The following is a 23,328-nucleotide window of genomic DNA, read 5'->3' as shown; positions in this document are numbered from 1 at the left end:
TTTTTCTAATGCTGAATCCTCTATAAACACACATTGAGTTTAGCTGCAACAATGGGCCAATTGAGTGATGCGAGGATAAAGGCAGACAGAGAAAGAGGGTGACTGCTGTATATTGCCGACAGCCCCCTGCATAGCACAATGACCATCTGTTTCGACATGAAACCCGAGCACTCCTAAGTAAGACCTGCATAAGCTACGGGTGGCACATTCACCCAGGTGGGCCGGTCCTGTAGAGAGCAGCTGACTGAATGCAACCCTCCTCTGCAGCACAAATCAACTGTTACTGAGATCAGACCTTCGCTTTACTGGGTTCCCAGAGTGTTTTCTGAAATCTAGAGTTTGATTTGAATCACCAACTGGAAGTTCTTGTTATTAAAACATTATTTTTGTCACAGGAGTTTGAGGTACCCAATGAGAATCCCTTTGAAGCAATCCCATACCTCTCAATGGAGCCCATGGTTTCTCAAGGGGGGTTCGGGATGAGTCAAGCTCAGCCGGAAACCATTCCAGCTGCTTGTGACGCCCATCATGATGGTGTTTATGAAAACGCATACCCAGAAATTATGCCACCCTATCAGCGTTTGAACCCACACATGGATATGCACTACAGCCACGGTTCCCCCAGAACGCTTGCGAATACGCAAGCTCTTCATCCACCACTCATGAGTCTCTTGGAGCACATGAACATGGCAACACGCAATCATGGGCTTGCGAAAGACGGCGTTATCAACCTTCATGGCACAGGACAAATCAAACAAGTTTGCACGGATGATCTGGAGTCAGATTCCGGTTTGTCGCTTGGTTCAAGCCCGCCGCTCGCTTCTCCTGAGAATGGGGTGCATGGAGTACCTACGTACTTACCTGCAGATGGTACGATGGGCTATGCTGAAGGTCAGTTCGAAAGCATTGGGGAACAGTGTCGCATGCGGCCTACTCTGCTCGGGTCTGCTGACTACCAGCAGCCCTACAGCTCATACCCTGGAGCATCTTTTCCCACAGCTGCAAATATGCAAGCTATCAACCAGCAGACTTACCAACCACTGGCAGTTTTACCCACAGCACTGCATGATCAGCTAAATAGCTCAGGTTTAACCAGGTTAGGTTCATATCAGGCTCCGTACCCAAAGCCAAAATCAAACTGTGTTTCTGTACCCCTGAGCAGAGATGAGCGGCGAGCCCTCGCTCTAAAAATCCCATTCCCCCTGGAGAAGATTGTGAACCTACCCGTGGATGACTTCAACGAGCTTTTGACCCAATTCACACTGAGCGACAATCAGATGGCACTCGTGAAGGACATTCGCAGACGAGGCAAGAACAAAGTAGCAGCTCAGAACTGCCGCAAACGGAAGTTGGAGAATATTGTGCATTTAGAACACGAGTTGGGACAACTTAGAGCTCAAAGAGAACATTTAACCAGAGAAAGACTGGAGTTTCAGCAAAACCTAGCCATTATCAAATGTCGGCTCTCAGATCTTTACACCCAAGTGTTTTCACAGCTACGTGACGAAGAGGGACACCCATATTCAATTGATGAGTACTCACTACAACAAACTAATGACGGCAACATTTACTTGGTGCAACGGAATACAGTACTGGAGGGTGAATGATTTTGAAGGGTTTAAGGCCGGGGACACTGGCTGTGTGGCGTAAGCGTCTCAGCTGCGTGGTGTGTCCGTTTTTATTTCGGCTCCATTGTTAAAGGGATAGTTCACTTTGAAATTAATTTTTTATATGTTTTAGCTTATCTCAAGGGCATCCAAGATGTAGGTGTTTTGTGTCCACAGTATTTTCAATTGTGACAAAATTCTATCAGTCATATAATGCAGGTATGGGGGTCCACGTCAAAGAGCATGCACAGAGAAGTCCAAATTAAACATGATTTAATGACTCGTGAATGTAAGTACACATTGATGGTCTAAGACACGAAACGAACGGTTTGTGTGACAAAACGAACAGTATTTATATTGTTTTTACCTCTTGTTAACAGACATGTCGAACTGATCTGACTCAGATGTCCAACTGAACCGAACTGAACCGTGTCCAACGTCACGGAAGTGATCTCTTGTGCGTCTACGTCACGCATTGTTTACACCAGAGCCCGTCTAACGGAGAGCCTTGGCACTTCCTATTAGCCCTATTGTGTATCATCTTGGTTGCAGTTCCATTAGAATTCCACTGGAGGTGATCGCGGGCGAGCGCAGAATGAATGGGAGTCTATGGGGCTAAACGGCTAAATGTGTCTCTTTCACCTGCTATTCGTTAAATCAACATATATTTTATTGTTGATTCCGCAAGTTCAATATAGATTATAGGCCAAAAGTCGAATGAACGAGTACTTATGTCCTTTTGATTTCTTACAGGTTAGGCCGTTGTTGGCCGGAACACGCTAGCATTCTGCTATTGTGTGACGTCATCACATTTTTGAACGGATTTTTAGAACAGATAAGTGAACTTAAAAATGCAATTTTCAGCTGAGTGTATTATCTTAGCCCTCCCTTTTGAATGCAACTTTTAAATTACTTGACAAAAAATTACATTCTGAGAAAAGTGGATTTCTGGGGGTGAAACCCCATTGACTCCCATTTATTCTTCACTCGACCGTGAGCGCCCCCGCATGGACTGAGACTTGTTACTGCAGCCAGTCCAGAAACCGGAAGTAATCAGCCAGTGGCAGTTCTCTTCAATTAGACATTCTCTGTTTACACGGAGATTTAGGAAGTTTTACCTTTCACTAAACATATTTAGATATACAGGAAATCGCAATGGAAGACGATTTCGATATATCTAAATATGTTTAGTGAAAGGTAAAACGAAATCTCCGTGTAAACAATGCGTGATGTAGACGCGCGAAATATCACTTCCGGCGTAATGTTGGACACGGTTCAGTTGGACATCTGATTCAGATCACTTCACGTCTGTTAAGAGGTAAAAACTATATAAATACTGTTCGTTTTCTCACACAAACCGCTCGTTTCGTTCTTAGGGCATCAATGTTTACTTACATTCACGAATCATTAAATCATGTTTAATTTTGACTTCTCTGTGCATGCTCTTTGACGTAGACCCCATACCTGCTTGACAGACAACAACGGTTTTGACCGAAAAATGTCAAAATTGAAACTACTGTGGAAGCAAAGACACCTACATCGTGGATGCCCTTGAGGTAAGCTAAAACACAACAAAAATTAATTTCAAAGTGAACCACCCTTTAACAGATTAGAGCTTGCACACACTGCCTGCATGAGCCGCGCGGAAAACGCGTGCATGATAGAAGTAGAACCCGTAGAACCGAAGACGCCTAATGCTGCGTTCATGTGCTATGGTAATTATGGCAAATACCAAAAGCCGACGTGGAAAATGCACATGAACACCCCCTCATGTGGTATTTTCCACTGGGCAACTCGTAGAATATTTTGATGGATGAGTTGCTGAGATGAGATAACCTTTGAACTTTTCAAAATAACCTTTTAACTTTTCAAAAAGGCGGAGAGCACCGCAAGAGTCGTGAATGGTAAAAAATATATATACTATTAATGATCTAGAAAATATATAGCATATTATTTACCTTTTGAGTTTTGATAAATAATTTTCTTGCTGTTGCAATCTAAAATAGTTTTAGCTAAATAACAGGTCTGGATCTCCATCTTTTTACCACATTACGACAACAAAAGCACTTGAACGCAACCAGTGTTGGGTAAGTTACTCTAAAAAAGTAATTAATTACTAGTTACTAATTACCTCTTTAACAGTGTAATTAGATTACTGTACTAATTACTCTCTCTAAAAAGTATTTAATTACTAATTACTTTCAAAATCCCATATCAATCAATTCTTTCAAATAAATACTATAAAATTGCATGAATTATCCTTAAACTGACCACGGTGGAGAAGGTTACATTATAAAAACATACTTTTTAACATCAGACAATACATTTTGATGTTAAACCCACTATTGTGTTATGTCTGATCTCATGACATTTCACACTTTTTTCATACATATTTTACAATAATTCATACAAATTTGTACAAGTGTGGTCATCATATTTAGACACCTCATAAAATGCATACGAATCGCTGTGAGATCGGATTGATGTATACACAGTATTTACCTCAATTACATCAGAACTGTAATTAAATTACAGATAAATTAAGAGTAATCCCTTACTTTACATTTTCAAGGGAAAAGTAATTAAATTACAGTAACCAATTACTTAGTAATTAGTTACACCCAACACTGAACACAACACACTGGTAAATACCAGTTCACAAGTGAAAAATATCCTATTTTCCATAGCACGTGAATGCAGCACAAGTTTCCAGGCAAAAAAAACAAAACAATGTTTTTATGTCTTTTAGTACACGAACACATATAAATTACAATCTGATGTTTGAAAGTCTAGGGTGACAAATTCAGATATCAATATAATTAAAACAAATAATAATAAAGATCAATTTTTAAATATTGCCGTTATTTTTGCCTATAATTTCATGTCATTTTTATTTGATAAACAATCGAGTCCTGGTATCCACTACAGAGGTCATAGCATAACATGAATATATTTTTTATTTGTTTCCTATGCTTTTAACAATGTGATTACATGAAGAAAACTTTTGAAAAAAAAAAAAAAAAGTCCTGGGGATATAAAGATAGGATAGGCTACATTAACAACAAAGTTCCTTCTGAGTGACGGTCCACCATCAGGCTAAAATATCGGCTCTTTAACACAACACAAAATTTGTAAACGTTTTTGAAATAGACAGCCCATTTCCCTATTTTTTGGAAGATGTGTGATAAGTTGAAATTGTTGTCGTAAGGGTAAGAGTTGCACACTGCTAATTCAAATGTAGTCTCTCTATCTGTCATTTTACAGCAGCGCCAGACATGTTTCTGGTGTGCAAAAACACAACGCAGTAAACGCCACACAGCCACTGTCTCCAGCCTAAATCAGCACTTGGCTAGACAAACCTAAAATGTATGGCCAATGAATTTAAATTACTTCAAATCACTTGTGATGAATGGAAATGTATTAAATAGAAATCCCATTGTCATATAGAGCAGATGATAACTACTCAATGTACATTCATTTCTACAGAATTTCAAAGAGAATATAAGATTTTTATTTTAAGGACTACTTTTACTTGGTATACTCTAAACCACACTGCAATAATTTTGGTAAAAACACTTGGACAATACAACATTAGTCAAACTTTGAAGAATCAGTATTACATGTCCAAAATATAAAATTATTAAATAGAGTCAAGACGAACAAGTCACAATTGTTGCATTAAAAGTTTTATTTGTAAAAAGTATAAAAACCACAGGTATAAAAATAAAACTATGCAGCTGCATCTTTGTCCTAGAAAGAGAGAAAAGAGTGAGTTTCAGAGAGACTGTAAACATGAAAATTACATTACAAAAGCAACTACCTTTTATTATAGCACCAGTTTAAAAGGACAAACATGTCTTCATTTCAAGAGATGATTCATTCAGATCCTGAAAAAGCAAAAATATCATGGTTAGCAAGTTAAATATGGAACATGTGGAAAAATAACTAGTCATGCATTAAATGTTTCAATTTTATTAAAGTGTCACCAAACTATGCTGACTGCAGTAACTTCCTCTGTAATACACAACACTGAATGGGAAGTTCACATTAACTGTACAGCTTCATCTAATAAAATTCTTAGTTACCAGCGGTAGTGGAGAAGTCTGTTCTTACCTACAGGAGTTTTAAAAGCGCTGCCTGCTAGTCTTTGAGTAGCGCCCTGTACTCCCTGCTCTCTGCTTCTTCACAGGGCGATGATCTTGCTACTCCTTTCTCAGCTTGCTCCCATGGCTAGACTGATATGCAACCAAATGTACACTACTCTAAGCATTTGCATTTAACAGCCAATGCTTTTTGAATCAGTTTACAATTTAACAAGAACGAATTTCTATTTTAAGAGCCAGAAGGTTCTTTAAAATTGAATTACTACTAAAAAGGCTCTTAGAAACTCACATATTAAATTCAAGATTACTACACTAAAACCCCCAGAAACCAAAAATGACTAACACAGCACATCTTTTAAAAAAAACAAAAATTATGTTTTATTTCACCTTGATTGGTTACATAAAATAAAAACCATAACGACTGAAAGTAATTCTACATAAAACCTCATTGGAATGCTTTTTCCTCAATAGACAATATAAAATAAGTTTGCATGATGACAAATTCATGATGTCCCACACACGATAGCACTACTGTACACTTCTTCTGGTGGCAGCTGTAAATCTGCCAAACCTGTTTGGCTGAGCAGATCTAGGGATGTAAACCTGCATCTGCCCTGTCACTTCTCTTGCTGTCCTCTCCTAAAGCACTCAGTCCTGTTGAACAATATGAACAACAATTGTTAAGCTGCACACTAACTGAGGGTTGTTTCTACACCAGATGTACAGCAAGGTTACAGTTTAATGAAGAGCATTCAGTCCAAGACTAACATATAGGCATTATTACCCTGTACATAAAGTAAGTCCATTTAAGGTAGACAGCAGAACTTGAAACTAACCTTTTCTGAGTTTAAAACCGTCTACCCCCAGAGCCACCACCATATCCACCACCACCACCACCAGATCCACCTCCATAGCCACCTGGAACAGACATAATGCATTTTAGGATTAAGTTGTTTATATAAGGAGATTTGAACCTAAATGTGTAGAAGGCCATTATAAAGAGCTCACCACCATATGGGCCACTGTTCCTCCCTCCTCCGCTGCTACCACCACCTCCAAAGTTCCCTTTCATGGGACCATAATTGGACTGCTGGTTGTTATAGCTGCCGAAGTCACTGTAGTTACCGCCTCCACTGCCGCCGCCGCCACCACCACCGCCGCCACCAAAGTTGCCTATGAACATACAAGTCGTACACTGTTAATGGACAATTCAGGCATTTGCAAGTAGGTTTATATTGAACATTTATATGTACTCACCACCTCCAAAGTTTCCATTGCCATTGTTGTAATTGTCATTATATCCACCACCACTGTTTCCACCGCCACCATAACCTCCGCCGCCCTGGTTGCCATAACCTTGTCCTCCTCCACCTCCTCCATATCCACGATTTCCACCATAGTTACCAGGTCCGCTGCCGCCGCCACCTCCACCACCTCCATAACCACCTGCAGGAAGTCACAGGAATTGCTAAATTTATTCCAGTGTACTTTAAATTTTAAACCATTCAATCTTGCACAAAGTTCTCACAACCAAAGCAGTCTTCACATACACACTCTGGGGACAGAGACTTCTTACATCTCATGAAAAGTGCATTACACCTCCCCCTTTAAAACTGTTCTATCTATCTGTTGCATTTGTGCCATTGCCAATTTGTTTGTGTTCAGTTACGAAGTGGTCTCTGGTCTTTAATGCTGGAAGTGTAGCTAGTCGTTTTTTGCTCCGATGTTTGTTAAAACCATTGGCAAAATGTCCTTGTTCTTTAGTCTGCTGATTTGTTTGTGGTATTCAGATGCAACACATTTTTGCAAAAATTATTTGAATAAATGAGAATAAGTTAACATTTACAATCAGTTAAATAATAAAAAAAAATGCATACCATCTCCACCAAAGCCATTGTTGTAGCAGTCCCCTCCATAACCACCACCTCCACCATTACCCCCTCGACCTCCTGCAACAGGATTGTGAAAAGGGCTGTTAGGTCACTATAAAATTCAAATAAATGATTAAGAACACTTTAAAATGTCCTCTTTGACACGTACCTCTTCCGAAGTATCCATCGCGGTTGCCACCGCCCCCACCACCGCCTCCAAAGTCATTGTTGTAGCCACCATTATTGCCATATCTGTTGAAGTTTCCACCTCCATTGTTGCCGCCGCCGCCACCGCCGCCACCACCACCTCGGCCTAAAGATTTATTTAAAATAAATGAATATAGCCAAGTGTATTAAGAGATCTAGGAGACAACCCTGAACAAACTTACCTCTCATGTTCATGCCAGTGTTCGCCATTTCTTGTTTAGAAAGAGCTTTTCTGACTTCACAGTTGTGGCCATTCACAGTGTGGTATTTTTGAACTAATGGGGGAAACATTCCAGGGTTATTTTTTTTTTTAACAATCCAATATTAAGAAGTTAAAGTTGACACCGAAATTAAAGCACTTACTGACAATACGATCAACAGCATCATGGTCATCAAACGTAACGAAGGCAAAGCCCCTTTTGTTTCCGGTCTTGTGGTCAACCATTATCTCAACGACTTCAATCTTTCCAAACACATCGAAATAGTCACGAAGATGGTTCTCCTCGGTGTCATCCTTAATCCCACCCACAAAAATCTTTTTCACAGTTGTGTGAGCAAATGGCTTGTTGGAGTCCTGAAACAAATATGCATTTAGGCATTTGCATCCTTACATCTCTTTAGGAAAGCTTTTACATTACTCAAGTTCTCACCTCACGAGACACAGCCCGTTTGGGCTCTACGAGCCGACCATCGACCTTGTGGGGGCGTGCATCCATAGCAGCATCGACTTCAGTTACACTAGAATAGGTGACAAACCCAAAGCCTCTGGATCGTTTGGTGTTTGGATCTTTCATCACCTAAGAAAAACATATAGTTCAAAAGCTTGCCCTTTTTCATACCCTTAAATAAGAAAAATGTATTAAATAGATAGGGACTTACCACACAATCTGTTAGGGTTCCCCATTGTTCAAAATGTGCCCGCAAACTATCATCTGTGGTTTCAAAGCTGAGCCCTCCAATGAACAGCTTCCGCAGCTGCTCTGGCTCACGTGGTTGGCCCTGAAAGGACAAATCCATGCAATAGCCAAGTAAGTACACACTAAGGCTGTCCACCAAGTCCATTTTCTGCACCAGATATCAGACTATTAATACTTTCGAGCGCGAAGCGTCGTGACTCATGAGACCTTGAGGTAATGCTAACATAAAAGCGAGGTGAACGAAGACCTCCGCCATGTTGGTGCCGGACCATGCGGCCTATTTGTAGCAGTCTCTCGATTTCAGCCAAACAGTGGTGGTAATAAATAAATGTTGATCATTATAGATACGGCGAATGAAGTTAAAAAACAAAGAAATAATTATTTTCGGGAACACAACCTACGATGCAATCATGCGGCCTTATGTCTGCATTCTACAAGAGTTAAAATGGCGGCTCGAACACGCTCTTTGCAAATAACAAAGAACAACGAATAAAGTCAAAGTTAAATTCGACAAAACGCAGACAAAAAAAAACATGCATTGCTTATAACAGGCAATAGGCTCCTAAAATATAATAAAGTCAACATACCTCTTTAGACATCCTACCGACTGTTTGTGCTGCGCCACACGCCTGTCGGTGAGACACACACTGAGAAATGGGGGAGAAACCATAAATAGCTTGGGTGAAAACAGTCTCCTCCTACTTTAGACGATGATTGGTTTACTGTTCCCGCTAATGCTTTTCTTTTGCCTTTTGGGGACGTCTGATTGGCTGAGACTCAAGTCAATCCCGAGAGCAGAGGTAAGTGCGTCTGATGGTCATCTTTCTAAAAATTCGAAAAACAAATCCTGTACGCTTTTTATTATAATTAAACTTATTATTGAATATAAGAGGGGCTTAATAATTGTATTAATTAATAAGTTATAATTTTATTAATATAGCTTCAATATCACTTATTATGTAAACTAAGACACTCCTGCCTCTCATTGAAAATATGTATTTTTTCTAAAACAAAATAATTAAATATAATTTTAAAAGATCAGAAATATTAACCAAAACCTGTGGTTTTAATAGTTATGTGGCGCGTGCGCATCCCATTGTATAAGCGCGAGGCTGTTTTTGGCGCGAGAGCGACTCGCTCAGGCGCATGCTGATTGGCTAGACTCGCCACTGGACGGATGCATGCGCGAAAGGCAGCAAACTCCTGTGTGCAGGGAAGAAGCCGCCGCCGCCTCAGCCTCATTATCCAAAACGAATAGAGAAACGTCGAAAAATACCTCAGTAAGTATCAAATAATTATCTCCATTAACGGCATTATATGTCATTGTAGCTTCTCCTCGCACTGTAAAAGATTTGCGCCGCCGTTGTTTCGTTTAAACATGATAAGATCAGGTGAAATCTCTTCAGCTCGGCCCGCGCTGTTGCTAAGCAAAGGATCACGCCGTGTAGCGCGCACGACGGTAACATTCAAATAAATGCGAAAAAGCGCGTGAATGCTTTGCTTACATCGGTAAGACGACGAGAGTCAAATAAAGAATAAGAGCCTGTATGCTAATTGAGCTAAATTAGCCTGCTAGTGCTATCATGTGCGCATATGGGTTTCGGTGAACCTTGTTTTTTGTTATGGCAGGCATTGGCTCGTTGAACTAACGTTAGCTTATAGTTGTTTGTACGTTACACAAACACAACACCACGGAATTATTTAGCAAGCATATTGTATTATCTGTTTGTTTTGTTGCTCTTGTAAAATTAGCTTATAGTGAGGCAAACTATAGTCATTTAGACTTCTGTAGCCAAACGTTAGCAATGCAGCTAGCACTAACGTTACATTTAAACCCGATGTTGTTTATGTGTTTAGGAATAAATGCATAGGAAATTAGCATACGACGATATGTGAACGTATGAAAACGTGAAAGCTGTGTAGGGTTGCTCAGTATTTCACATAGTTTGGCCTTGCTCGCTAAGATCCTTCATAACATTGAGATAAGAACACCTGGCTGGTTTATCACAATTTTATTGCAAGGTTGGTTAAACATGTGTCTTGGTAAATGAATATGGGAACATATGCATCCCAATCCACCTATATAAATGCTTAGTCTAATATAGAGTGTTCGGACATTATGCACCAATATTTTTTGCCTTTTAATTGATTAATCATTGTTTGCTAAACATCTTTTGCAGTTTATTTATTTGACTATGCATTTAAGCCTGAAATTATTTTGTAGCTCCTCAAATAAAAAGCTTTTGTATATTTCTAAAATGGTCTGTAGAAGGTTTTTGTTAAAAGAGCAGTGGGTGTGTTTCACTTTAAGATTTAAAGTTTCTTAATGTCTTTATATACATTTTTTTTAATATTTAAATGCAAATATGTTTCAATTAACTTTATTTGCTCAAGGGATCCCTGGATGCTGTGATCAAGAATCATCTCTGCATTTTAAGAGGTCACGCCTTACAATAGAGGACTGTAGGTGAGTGCAGAAAAACAGATACTGATATTGCTGTCAAGTTATCGAAAGTTTAACCTTAACTCTTAAGATTTTGAGAATTCTGCCGCTCTCTATTATCATTTTATGAGTAATTTTAGATTCTTTAGATTCTAAATTTTTACTTGTATTTTTTAGAGCACAGTTTGCTATGCCATTTTAGACTTTAATGCAATGTAGTATCTGACCTTTTGTTCGCAATGTACCTCACTACACTGTCAAATTTAAAACATCAACAACATAAAGTGCTTATAATATAATAACTTATATCTTTAGTCATTTGGAAACGTTCTCTTTTGTAACTGCAGTTTGTCTCTTGTGTAACTGCATTCAAGTTCATCAAACAAACAGTTATTGGTTTAACAGATAAATCTATGTTTTTGTGGTGCCCGTGTAGATGCCCTGCCAGGTTACTTGTGCTGCCAGTGGAAGAATATGGTACAGGCACATAGCAGAGCTTGCAAACTGTGGCTTTTTTGAAATGTGAACTTTGTCAACATAACTCACTGGAAATCCAAAATACTTAAACACCGATGACTTCAATGAAAGAGTTGACAGTTCAAGTCTATCAGTTCAATCTGCAGTTGCCATGCTATTTTTTGACTGGCTGTAGCTAATTTAGAGGGGGTTGACCTGCAGCACTTCAACACGTGGTTTTTTCTGCTTGGCACGCCAGCATTGACGATTAGTTCATTCGATTTCAATTTAAAATAAAAAACGTGACACCCTTAATAGTCGGTACTTACTTGCACCTATGAAATCTTATGATTCTCAATACCTCAGCAGAAACTATTCTGCTAACTGATTTCTTAAGTAAACATTTTTCTGTGTTCTTTGGCAATTTTTAAAATAAACTAATAAAATATAAATTGCAAATGACAAGCAAGAGTACAATTAAAGATAACAAAACAAAGGTGCAATAGAAATAAACTTTTCTAGAGCCTTGATGGCACTATCAAGTGTTTGTTTTGATCAAAATCTGCGGTGGATATGCACCTTAATGGTCAAAAATGAGCACCCTGCAGAGTTTTATTCTGTGTAATTTTATATGGTAAATAGCATTTACATGCTAATGTTTGTTTCTTTTTCAGTTGACCATTTTCCTCCCCAGACCAGGGAGCCACAGAGGTCACATTAGCTCAGAGGAAGACAGAATCAGCCATGGGAAAGAAGAACCAGAACCGTGAAGATGATGAGGCTGCTTCCTCAGATGAGGAAGAGTACATGGTGGAGAAGGTGTTGGACAGGAGAGTTGTGAAGGGCCGTGTAGAATATTTTCTCAAGTGGAAAGGCTTTACGGAGTAAGTCAGCATTGCCCTTTACAATAATCTAAAGGCCCTGATGCACTCGCTGTGAAGTTATTTTTTTATTATTAATCTTCACCTATGGGTTTGAAGTATGTGATATACTGTTAGTGAGCATCCTGACGCCCACACTGTTGAGAATGCCATTTAGATGAATATGTAAATATGTGCATTGTAGAATAGAATATGCATTTTAGGAACATGTAGGGTGTTGCTGCATGTAAAAGTCTTCAAATGCATGAAATGACAATGAAACACATAAGCAATTTTTACACTGAGATGCAATGGGCCTGTCTAAATTCTAAACCAAGCCATTTAAGAAATTACTTTGAAGATCACTCAATTCTTGGCGATTTTAATAGTGTGCAAACTTCCTGTTAGTATATCTCGTGCACAAATAATATGAGGAAATACAATGTTCTTGATTCATCATTGATCATGCATTGTCTTGCAGCAAACACAACACGTGGGAACCAGAGAAGAATCTGGATTGTCCAGAGCTAATCTCAGAGTTCATGAAAACCTATAAAAAGGGAAGCAGTGGAAGCCCACCCAGCAGCAAGCCCTCCAGCACAGGCTCTTCTTCGGCCCGTCCCAAAGACAGTAGCGGCAGCAGCAGCACAAGCAAGAGGAAAAACTCGGAGGAAGAGAACGGGAGTGGCAGTAAACCCAAAAAGAAAAAGGAGGTACAGGCTTATCAAAAGTTCAGCCCTTACTCAAACTTCATTTGCATGTAATTACCATGCAATATCCATCTTAATGATGCAAATATATCCAAATTAATTCTAAAATATATTTCTTAAATCATGTCTTACTTAAGTGGCATTGTTGTGGTGGGCAGTGTATTTAATGTGGTGGTGGTGTTAATGATATTTCTGTTTTGGATTTTGATCTTAGTCTTTGTTCTTCTTAGGATGAGATTCTTGTAGCAAGAGGATTTGAGCGAGGCCTGGAGCCTGAGAAGATTATTGGAGCAACAGACTCTTGTGGAGACCTTATGTTCCTTATGAAGTGGTGAGCAATTTATTTCAGTGAAAAAATCTGACCATATTCTGTCAAAAAAAAAAAGGATTCTGACTAATCTGATTGGCCATAACTTTCACATGCTCGACAGATAAGTCTGTGATTGGTTGCATCTCAATGCTGCCAGAACACATTTTAAAGCAGTCGGCTATCAGCGGGTACCGGTACTGCAGAAAGCCAGGTATCTTCATATTAAAAGATAAAAATAAATTAAACAAGGATTCATTAGGCAGCCACCAAATATTTTCAACACAGGAAAACCCCAGTTAAAATTTAGAACTGCTATGTATTTGTCATTTAAATTTGATTTAAGTCTAATCACAAGTGATCCCGATATGTATGTTAATGACAGGGATGTCTCTCGACTGACCAATTGTGATTGGATTACCCGAGATGGATGTTAGGACAATAGTTTCAATGGCCTCATTTACACCTGGGATTATGTCTGATTTCATGCAACTGCCCCGTTATCGTTTCTTTGTCTGAACTTTGCTCGCATTCACACTCCTGGCCTGTGTGAGACTGAAGAACCGATTTTCTTTTGTCTGAATTTTACACTCATTTACACCTGTGCGTTTGAAACCGATCATTGTAGTCTCCACTCAGCATTGATTTATTTTTGACTTGTGAGTCCCTGACTGGTACACTTAACTGTAAAGGCTATATTAAACTTGCCATACATGACAAATGATCACATTTTAACGGACTACAGAAGTTACACAAACAATAGCCAAAGCACGTCCCACGTTTTATATTCTCACGCATGTGTGTTTCTTTGTCAGGCGCTGCGCATATATATTTTACTGTTCTGTTTCCGCTGTTTAGTGCATGTAAACAGTGGAAGTAGACTCTGCACACACATCCTGACTCCTGCTGTCACACAGTAAGGCAGATTAAGAAATACTGCTCTTATTATTTAGAGTGCTGTCACTTTTAAAGTACCGGTGCTAATAAAAGTTCATATCGTACCCTTATTAATAGCAAGGTATCACAATACCTTTGTAGAACCGGTATATCGTGCAAGTGCAACACTATGATGCATAGCTTCATATATAACCCTGAATATATTTTCAGGGTTTCTGTAGGTCCTTAAAAAGTCTAAATTCAGTTTGATTGAATTTAAGGCCATAAAATGTCTTAATTATCTTAAGTGGGTTAAAGGGAGTCTTACAATTTGGGACAGAAACTGGAATTGTGATGCAGACTAATGTGATTATTAAACTTCAAACAAGCTAGGGTTTTAATAAACATCTATGCCAATCAAACTCTTATGAACCACTGTTGATGAATTGATAATATCTTTACTGTAGTGCGTTAGTATCGTAATGTATTGAAGATATGAAATGAAAACAAAATAACTATCTGCTCTAGTATCTGGATGTCATAAATGGGTGTTTAATTATGTTTAAGCTCTCCTAAATGGACTTGGTGCAAGAAGCTTTATCAAACAAGTGTATTTCTTTTTTTATTAGAATTAGAGTGTATTCAGTGCAGGATGATGTATATCCTTGTGCAATTGTCCAATTAATGCAAGTTCCACTAATTTCCCACCACAGGAAGGACTCTGATGAGGCAGACCTTGTGCTTGCAAAGGAAGCCAATCACAAGTGCCCACAGATCGTCATTGCCTTCTATGAGGAGCGTCTGACTTGGCACGAAGATGGCGATAAGAAGGAAAAGAGTGCCACGGCTGTTTAAATGGCATAAGGCGGAGGAAAGACACAGTCCTCCAAACCTTGTGCTCTTTGTCGCACTGGTGACACTCTCATAGCCAACTTTTAACGGACCATTTAGAAAACGAAACAGCCAGCGAGTAATGGAGGTTACTGCCCACCTTCAAAACCTCTGCCCACCCTTCATGAAACCGCATCACTCACCACCAGACAAACCGAAAGGCCATGGTGAACTGTGGCTGCAACGGAGAGCCGTGGAATGTGATCTCTTTTCTCTTACTCTCTATGATCTTCCTTCTTTTTTTGTCATTATTTGTGTATTTGTGCCCCTACAACTATGTTCTTATGATGTATTGTGTGCTAGTGTAGATGTGAAACCATGAAAACCCTTACATGCCAACCTATATTCTCAGTTGATTTCGTAGTATTGCTGACATGACTGAAAAAAAAAAAAAAAGCGGTTGAGATTCAGCATTCATCTATAACGCTGGATAAAGGGTTTTTCCAATCAGGTAGAATGAATTTTGCTGTATCACAGTTTTAACTGAATTGAACTGATTGACTTTGTTTTTGTTTTGTTTTTGCTTCTAATTGTCAGTAAAGCCACACAACAGAACTTTACCGTATGATAACTCCCTGATTCAAATTATGAAAATTATTGGCATCCATTTTTTTTTTTTAACTATCCCTCTAAAAATGAATAACTTTTCTAGCGTCAAATTGGCCCTTTTTAACCATTCTTAATCTTTAAACCATCACTCTTGCTTGTAGGAGGGCAGACAATCGTCATCACCTGAGTGTGAAATTGGACATTTTTTAATTGGTTTCCACAATTTTTCCTTGATATTCATTCAAAAGTCGAACTGACATACTCCCTCTTGTGGCTGATTTTGGTGAACACATTCCCTGTTTGACCTCAAGAACTCAGAGCTGTCCTCTTTCACGTGGTAGTTTAAGCATATGTCTGGTTCTTATTACTTTTTTAACCTAGAGTTGACTCAATAAAATTGTTTATCAAGGTCACGTGACTACACTGGCGTTGTGTGCTCTGTAGTGCTTTTTTATTTTCACAGAGCATAGTTGAACAAAGCTACTTTTCATTTACAACAGGAAAAGTCTTGTTGGAAACCCAAGGACATAGTCCACTGGCAGTAGAAGAGTGGGAAAGGTTTAGTTACAATTTAAAAAACGTTTTTGTTGTGTTGCAAAAGGATTATTTCCACAGATGACTCAGTTTTAGCAGTTGATTTTAAAATGTCCAGTAATAGATGTCTTGCTATGTTATGTGGACAGCCTTTTTTTTTAATGTCCTGTACCAAATTGTAGTGAATCAAATATTTAACACTAACAGTTTAATGTTTTTGGAAACCCTCAACCCTGGCTTTTTTTGACTCCAGCCATGCTAAATAAAGTTTGCCAGTTTCGCTCTATACAATCTTAGGAAAAACACATTTAAAAACAATCTTTAAATTGAGATGTGCAAAATCCCATTTAGTACAGTTGCAATTGCAGTGCAGTGATAAGTTTGACCCGAAAAGCAGTGCTGATGTGTACCAGCAGATGTCATAATGGAGCAACTATTGCCTGTTTGTTTCTTTCTCTATGGTTTCTACTAATAGAATACTTCACAGCAAGCAATGTAAAAGAAATATATACTGCTCAAAAAATAAAGGGAACACTAAAATAACACATCATAGATCTGAATGAATGAAATAATCTTATTAAATACTTTTTTCTTTACATTGTTGTTTAAGTGTTCCCTTTATTTTTTTGATCAGAGTACATTTTATCATTTGCTATTTAAAAAAAATCTTAATTCAAAGTAAAATATTTGGCTTATAAATGTATATTCATATATAACTCACAATGCATTGCTCACTGATTTGAGAGCTCCTATATCTACTTTTCTCTATTTTGATCTAGTCTTGAAGCAGTTTAATGCGGATTTCATTAATATTCACTGTTAAATAGAACTTCCCCGTGTTTGAATGCCTTAGTCTACAGTTTTCCATATCTCTCAGATGACTGTGTGCTGTTGCACAGGCCACTGCCCTGCAGATTTCACCCACAACATACTTCCACTTCAGCCTTTACCTTATGTATTCCGTCTTTGAGACATTTGGATTATTGTGAATGTGACTTGTAGCTCCTTCATGGCCTCAGCTCCACACAGTTCAGCGTCTGAGCCGGAACCCCTCCCTTTAATGCCGCTTTCTCGACTACCTCAGTGGCAGTGGAATTTTCCAAAGGGGAAAAGGGGAAGCGGTTCAGCTCTGAAAAGGAATGCAGAGGTCACTAGTAAATTTTCAGCCCCGGGGAGCAGAAGTCTCATCAGATAACTGAGAGGTTGCATATATGCTTTATGGAGCACTGGAGAGCTGAGCCTGTCACACTCGCACTGCTCCACCAGGACTCAAGGAATGTCGATCAGGAAAGGAGAAGTTTAGAATAAAGTCACATTTACAAAATACACTTAAAAGGACGATAACTACAACGACATATATATTATCGTCCACACCAACGCACGATAAAGTCATATTTATTACAAGCGCGTGCGTGCTGCACTTTCGTGATCTGTTGCTTTAAGAGCTCGAGCTCTTTACAGCAGAATGGATTCTGATTGGCTGCCTGTCAATATTTTTATCGTTCATCATCAGCGGGGAAAAATCGTTCTGAAAGTGATTATAACGATATCGTTCATCATTATATTTGTTATGTAGGTCATTATATCGTATAATAGTTGTGATGTTGACTGACTTTATATTCTTTTAAATTTAAAATTTAAAGTTTTTTTTTTTACGTCATCGTCATACGTCAGTAGCCTCCTGTGAACAGGCCTCGATGCTGGAACAAAATACGGAAATAGAACATTTTTTGAGTGAGTTTAAATGGATAGTTCACCAAAAATAACAACAGAAAACAAAACCAAAAGAACAACAACGAAAAAAATGTTGTAAAATGGAAAATTTCCATTGATTTTAAAGGTTCTTAATGGAACCATATGCCTTGCCATAAAGAGCCATATGGCCTAGTGTAATCAAACCTCTTGTGAAACAAAGCTATTTTTGAAGAAAGTAAGTCATACATGACTTTGGAACAACATGAGGGTGAGTAAATTGTCAAATTCTTCATTTTTGGTAAACTAACCCAACGTGCAGGACGTTGAGGCTTGCATGAGCGCCATTTTTACCCATAAGGAAAGAGTGCACGCTTTGAAGCAAAAAAAAGTCTGTAAGCAGCGAATAGAGTCTGTGTGCAAGATTTCTGGGATGCATGTGGTCCGATGGGTTTTCGCTGCACATAAGCTCAAATAGATGGCTGTCAAGGGGACCACTGAACAGCTGTGCCCGAGGCCTGGAGTTTGGGAGGGGAAGTCCGCAGCATCCAAAACGCCTAAACGCACACACAAAGTGCACTCGAGCGCCGTCGCTCGGTGAGCAGAGTCCTGTAGGCCTCAGAAGTACGATATCAGACCTTTTTCGAATCCCTTTCAAAACCTAAATGCACACAAAAGCGCCATTACACCGTGATTCTGCTGAATTGTAGTGCAGTATTATGTGCGGCATCATTAAGAAGAACGCAAGGTCACGCCATTAGCCGTGACCTTTCGAGACACTTATCGCCCCTCTGTTGGGTTGTTGTTCGAGCGGTGCATCTCGATGGCCGCAGCGATGCTCTTTGGGCCTTAGTTGCGCTTTAAGCGCAGCAAAGCTTGGAGAAACAAAGCCCAGCCTCTCCCCAGCAGCCCCCACCCTGGAGCGAGCAGTCCTCCTCCACCCCCATCTCTTCCCCGAGCCGGGGGAGTGAGAGAATTATGGCCGCCATAAAAGGCAGATAATGCATTGTTAACTAATTCTGTCTGCTCAGAGCTGATGTATCCACTGCTCTAAATCTCCATGCCTCCAATAAAATGCAAATGCTAATGCTCGCCCTCCACGAGCTGATATCATTTTTAACAGGCCGGAGGTAAAAGCTGAGATAGGGTGGGGCAGGGGACGACATAGACAGTGTGAGGTTTGCTATCCGGTTGGAAGAAGAAGATACAGCGTGGCGAGAAAGCCTATTAGAGCTGCGTTTAATAGCAAAGCTCTCCATGAACGCCCGATTCTGGCGTTCTAGCTTTTGGAGGCAGGGAGCTGAATGAGCCCAGAGTAAATGTCAGTGTGTATTGCTCTATGAACTGATTCATGGGCTTTTTTTAAATTAGCTTTGAGCAAATCATTACATTACTTTGTATGTATTATTTACAGGGCACTGCACGACGAGGTTCGGTAATGAAATATTACATCCCTTAAGGACATTCTAATTATAAAAATCTGGGCATCTAAATCATAAATATTCACTTGAATGCTTTCATTAAGATTTGTGGTACATTTGGCTATGATCTGGTTGTGACCAATCTTTGATATTTTCTAAATTGCATTATATCAACTATTGGCTATATGCACAATGAAATCATGCGTTTTTTTAATTTCTTTGAGATAATGTTCTGTATAATTAACAAAGAAGATCCCAGTACTCGCTCTTTAACCTGCTGGGACTTCTAAATATTGATTCAGATCTATACTTAAATTACAAAATGGCAGTTTTCTGTCATTTGTTAATGACGGCTGATTTGTGTCCCTTCTACGCTTGCCGTGTTCTGTAATTAGACTGTAAATTAATTTTCACTGGGGACGTTAAAGATGAGAGAGAAAGAATGGAAGAGATAACGTCAAGCCGTTATTAGCTGGAAATGTTTATTTCAAGCTTTTAAACATCATGGAATTATTCTTACACCAGAATTAAACCAGCCCTGCAATTACACATCCACATTTATATGATTTATGTAACGTCCATCTGCAAATGTGTTGCGGCTGACCTCCTCTGGCATAAAAATTGACCACTCGGCTGATATAGCCTCATCATAGCAGGCCAAATTCACTTCGATATGTTGGTTTCAATTGCTTTTCGTTTAGTAGTATTGCCCTGGTTTTCTCTGATGACTGTTATTTAATGCTTATAAGCCTAAACGGATCTCAGTGCACTTGGAACTAACGGCACAGTTAATCTCAGTAACCGTCTCAGTTCTGCTCTGAAATTACACACTTGTGTGTATTCATCGTGTTGGAGGGAAGCAATTAAACACCTTTGAGTTCGGCACACTGCTATCTGAATCGATTCTGAGCATGTAGATCAGTGTAACTATACAAGTTACTATCAACATTTGATTTAAAAATGATATTTTTTATATAGGCTACTAGATTTTTTAATGTTTTTTGAAAGAAGTGTCTAAGCTGTCTTTATTTTATCAAAATACTGAAATGTTATTAGATTTAAAAAAAATATAATATATATATATATAGACTATTATAAAATATATTTTATCCTTGTGATACTCGTCTTCAGTGTCACATTATCCTTCATAAATCATTCTAATATGCCGATTTGATACTCAAGAAACATTTATTTATTATGATCAATGCTGAGAACAGTTGTGTTGCAACAGAAGTTTAAAATGTAAGAAAAGATTTCTATTTCTAATTAATTCTGTTCATTAATTCTGTTCATCCTAAATAAACGTGTCCACAACAATATTAGGCAGCCCAAACTGTTTTAAACAATAATAAATAATAAAGTGAACCATTATTACTAATTGAGCAGCACACCAGCATATTACAATGATTTATGAAGGATCATGTGACACTGAAGACTGGAATATTGATGCTGAAAATTCAGCTTTGCATCACAGGAATAAACTAATAATATTTCACAATATTACTCTTTTTTTTTCTCTTTTTTATAAAATAAATGCAGCACTGGAGAGCAAGACACTTCTTTCACAAGCAAAAAACAAAACAAAATTGTTTTTTTCACAAACCACAAAATGTTCTAGTGTGTATTCATTTTTTTTTTGTGTGTGACAGCCACATTCTTCACTTGAGAGGACACTTTACAGAATGAAAGGTCAGCCAAAAGTGCCCACCTGCTGGCCTCTCTAACATCCCATCATGCCCCTGGGCTAGGGAAGAACACGATGCATTACTTGGGTTGTTTTTGGTCAGCATGTGTTCGCTAATTTATGATGGCGACTTATCGGCGCCTATTTTGCTTTAAAAGTCTTCTTGAGTTTCCTGGCTGAGCTGGATGTGTGGAGAGTGCTAATCCACGCACATTCAGGACAGACACGTTCAGACGCTGGCCCGCGGCCACTCGTTTTAACTGACAGGGCGCTGTTCTGCACAGACTGGAGCACAGGCGGCTTGACATGGCACAATGGAGCCTCTAGAGTTACGGCATCCCCGGAGGACCCTGTGTTATCTGGTGGCGCTGGAACACAGAGGGCCCTGTGATCTAACAGCGAGCACGACCCGGCCATGTGCAGGACGACCCAGCTGGGGCTGCGGCGGGCACATCTGTCTGATGGAAAAGCCGGCTCATCACATGCATCTCAATCGTAAAGTGTCAGAGGATGACTGAAAGGAATGACCTTTGAGACAGGGATTCCTCTATTGAATCTCTGTGAAATCCCCTGGCTTTCATGCAATACAGGCATTCATGCACTCAAACTCAAAATAATTTCATAAAAAATGATCTGGTTTAACACATAAATCTGATGGAGGAAGTTAGAGCAAAAAAATGTAAAAAGGTAAATGATCCAATTTGGCCTTTGATTTAACGGAATTTCAAAATTGAGGTCAGTGGCAACCAAAGGAATAATTTTTTTTTTTTTTTTATCAAAGCCACCTTAGATTGATCAAAAGTGATGGTAAAGATATGTTTTAACAAAAGATTTTTGTTTCAAATAAATGCTGTTCTTTTGAACTTTCTATTCATCAAAGAATCCTGAAACAAATGAGGTCATGGATTCAACAATATTATGAAGCTGTTTGGAACTTTAAAAATAGAGCGATTAAATGGAGACTTTTTTTTTAATGCACGATATATTAAGAAACAAGGGGATACAAACATTTGTTGATAATTTGTATGTGTGTATATATTTAGATATCTATCTAGGCCTATAGCCTATATATTTAAGCAAGCAATAAGGTACGAGAGGCTGTGCCTAAAAGCCTCCCTTCCGCTAGAAAATAAAAATAGTCCCTGACCATGAACAGGTCAGCAACAGAGTTCCTTGTGGGGTTGTTTTTCAGGGGTTGGGCTTGGCCCCTTGGTTCCAGTGAAAGGAACTCCTAATTTTTCAGCATACCAAGACATGTTGGACAATTTCATGCTCCCAACTTTGTGGGAACAATTTGGGGATGTTCCTATTCCAAAGCAAGGTCCATAAAGACATGATGAGCTGGTTTGGTGTGGAGGAACTTGACTGGCCTGCACTGACCTTGACCTGATAGAACGACTTTGGGATGAATTAGAGAGGAGGCTGTGAGCCAGGCCTTCTCACCCAACATCAGTGCCTGACCTCACAAATGCGCTTCAAGAAGAATGGTCAAAAATTCCCATAAACACACTCCTAAACTCCAGAAGAGTTGAAGCTGAGAGTTGTAAAGGGTGGGCCAACTCCATATTGAACCCTACGGATTAAAGAATGGGATGTCATTAAAGTTAATGTACATGTAAAGGCAGACGTCCCAAAACTTTTGTATGTATTTTTAAAAAATATATTTTTTATATCTTATATAAATTAGGAGATGAAAGGGGCGTATGTATTCAATTATACAGTATATAAAAAAAACATTCTGAATTGTTTTATAAATAGTAAACCTTCATCAGACCTGTCTTTCCCATTTGTTCTGCAATACAACCACAACGGCCTTGCAGAAATCCAGGAATTATGAGAGGATTGAGCAAATGGTCTCTCCGCCAGATGACATCTCTGTCTGGCTCTTCCTCAAATCACACTCTTACTCCTGTCTTGTCTGTCTTGACAGCTAGAGCTTTTCCACAAAGGATTTATCTTCCACAATGGTTTCTATTTGTTTGTTGGGAGCATTGCTGGTTCTTCGAAGTGTTATGGACCAGTTCAACATGCTGCATTTGATTAGCAGTCCTTAGAAGACTGTATCCTGAGTAAACACAGTGCATAAAAATTTGTGTTGCATGTTTCCACTCCTGACCTTTCGAGTTCAGCTTGTCCGCACCTGGTTTCTTTTAGCCTTCTCATCACATGGAGAGGGAACAGGGTCCAAATGTTTAACAAA

General features: G+C 39.0%; 3 protein-coding genes across 7 annotated transcripts in view; 2 read left to right on the top strand and 1 right to left on the bottom strand.

Moving 5' to 3' along the window:
• The window catches only part of nfe2 (nuclear factor, erythroid 2), a 46,411-nt gene extending 38,104 nt beyond the window's left edge, over positions 1 to 8,307 (top strand). For all 3 annotated transcript variants that reach the window (XM_089124621.1, XM_089124622.1, XM_039651485.2), the window contains exon 4: positions 396 to 8,307. In XM_089124621.1, the coding sequence (XP_088980747.1) occupies positions 396 to 1,607 (1,212 nt within the window). In that variant the 3' untranslated portion in view covers positions 1,608 to 8,307. The remainder of the gene's footprint in view (positions 1 to 395) is intronic.
• hnrnpa1b (heterogeneous nuclear ribonucleoprotein A1b) lies at positions 5,278 to 9,446 on the bottom strand. 3 transcript variants are annotated; one of them, XR_005618417.2, is made up of 12 exons: positions 9,293 to 9,446; positions 8,668 to 8,787; positions 8,439 to 8,585; positions 8,152 to 8,362; positions 7,971 to 8,063; positions 7,751 to 7,894; positions 7,588 to 7,659; positions 6,968 to 7,156; positions 6,719 to 6,883; positions 6,547 to 6,628; positions 5,428 to 5,494; positions 5,278 to 5,357 (listed from the first exon to the last, which is right to left on the bottom strand). XR_005618417.2 is itself a non-coding variant. In XM_039651488.2 (11 exons), the coding sequence occupies exons 1-10, from the start codon at positions 9,302 to 9,304 to the stop codon at positions 6,558 to 6,560; spliced, it is 1,224 nt and encodes a 407-aa protein (XP_039507422.2). In that variant the 5' UTR covers positions 9,305 to 9,446; the 3' UTR covers positions 5,278 to 5,494; positions 6,547 to 6,557. The 3 variants fall into 3 exon arrangements, 2 of the variants coding, with proteins under 2 accessions (XP_039507422.2, XP_039507423.2); XM_039651488.2 differs by having other exon boundaries at positions 5,278 to 5,494; XM_039651489.2 differs by lacking the exons at positions 5,278 to 5,357; positions 5,428 to 5,494 and adding an exon at positions 6,062 to 6,364.
• Positions 9,447 to 11,099: 1,653 nt separating this feature from the next.
• Positions 11,100 to 16,220, top strand: cbx5 (chromobox 5). The gene is made up of 5 exons (XM_039651491.2): positions 11,100 to 11,172; positions 12,279 to 12,488; positions 12,946 to 13,177; positions 13,405 to 13,505; positions 15,071 to 16,220. Exons 2-5 carry the CDS (start codon positions 12,349 to 12,351, stop codon positions 15,210 to 15,212), a joined length of 615 nt encoding a protein of 204 aa, XP_039507425.1. The 5' UTR covers positions 11,100 to 11,172; positions 12,279 to 12,348; the 3' UTR covers positions 15,213 to 16,220.
• Positions 16,221 to 23,328: the final 7,108 nt, after the last annotated feature.

This window comes from Pimephales promelas, chromosome 20 (genome assembly GCF_988280905.1).
Source record: "Pimephales promelas chromosome 20, fPimPro1.hap1.1, whole genome shotgun sequence".
Classification (NCBI taxonomy): Eukaryota; Metazoa; Chordata; class Actinopteri; order Cypriniformes; family Leuciscidae; genus Pimephales; species Pimephales promelas.
The sequence above is the reverse complement of the archived record's forward strand: the minus strand, read 5'-3'. Positions and strand labels throughout refer to the sequence as shown.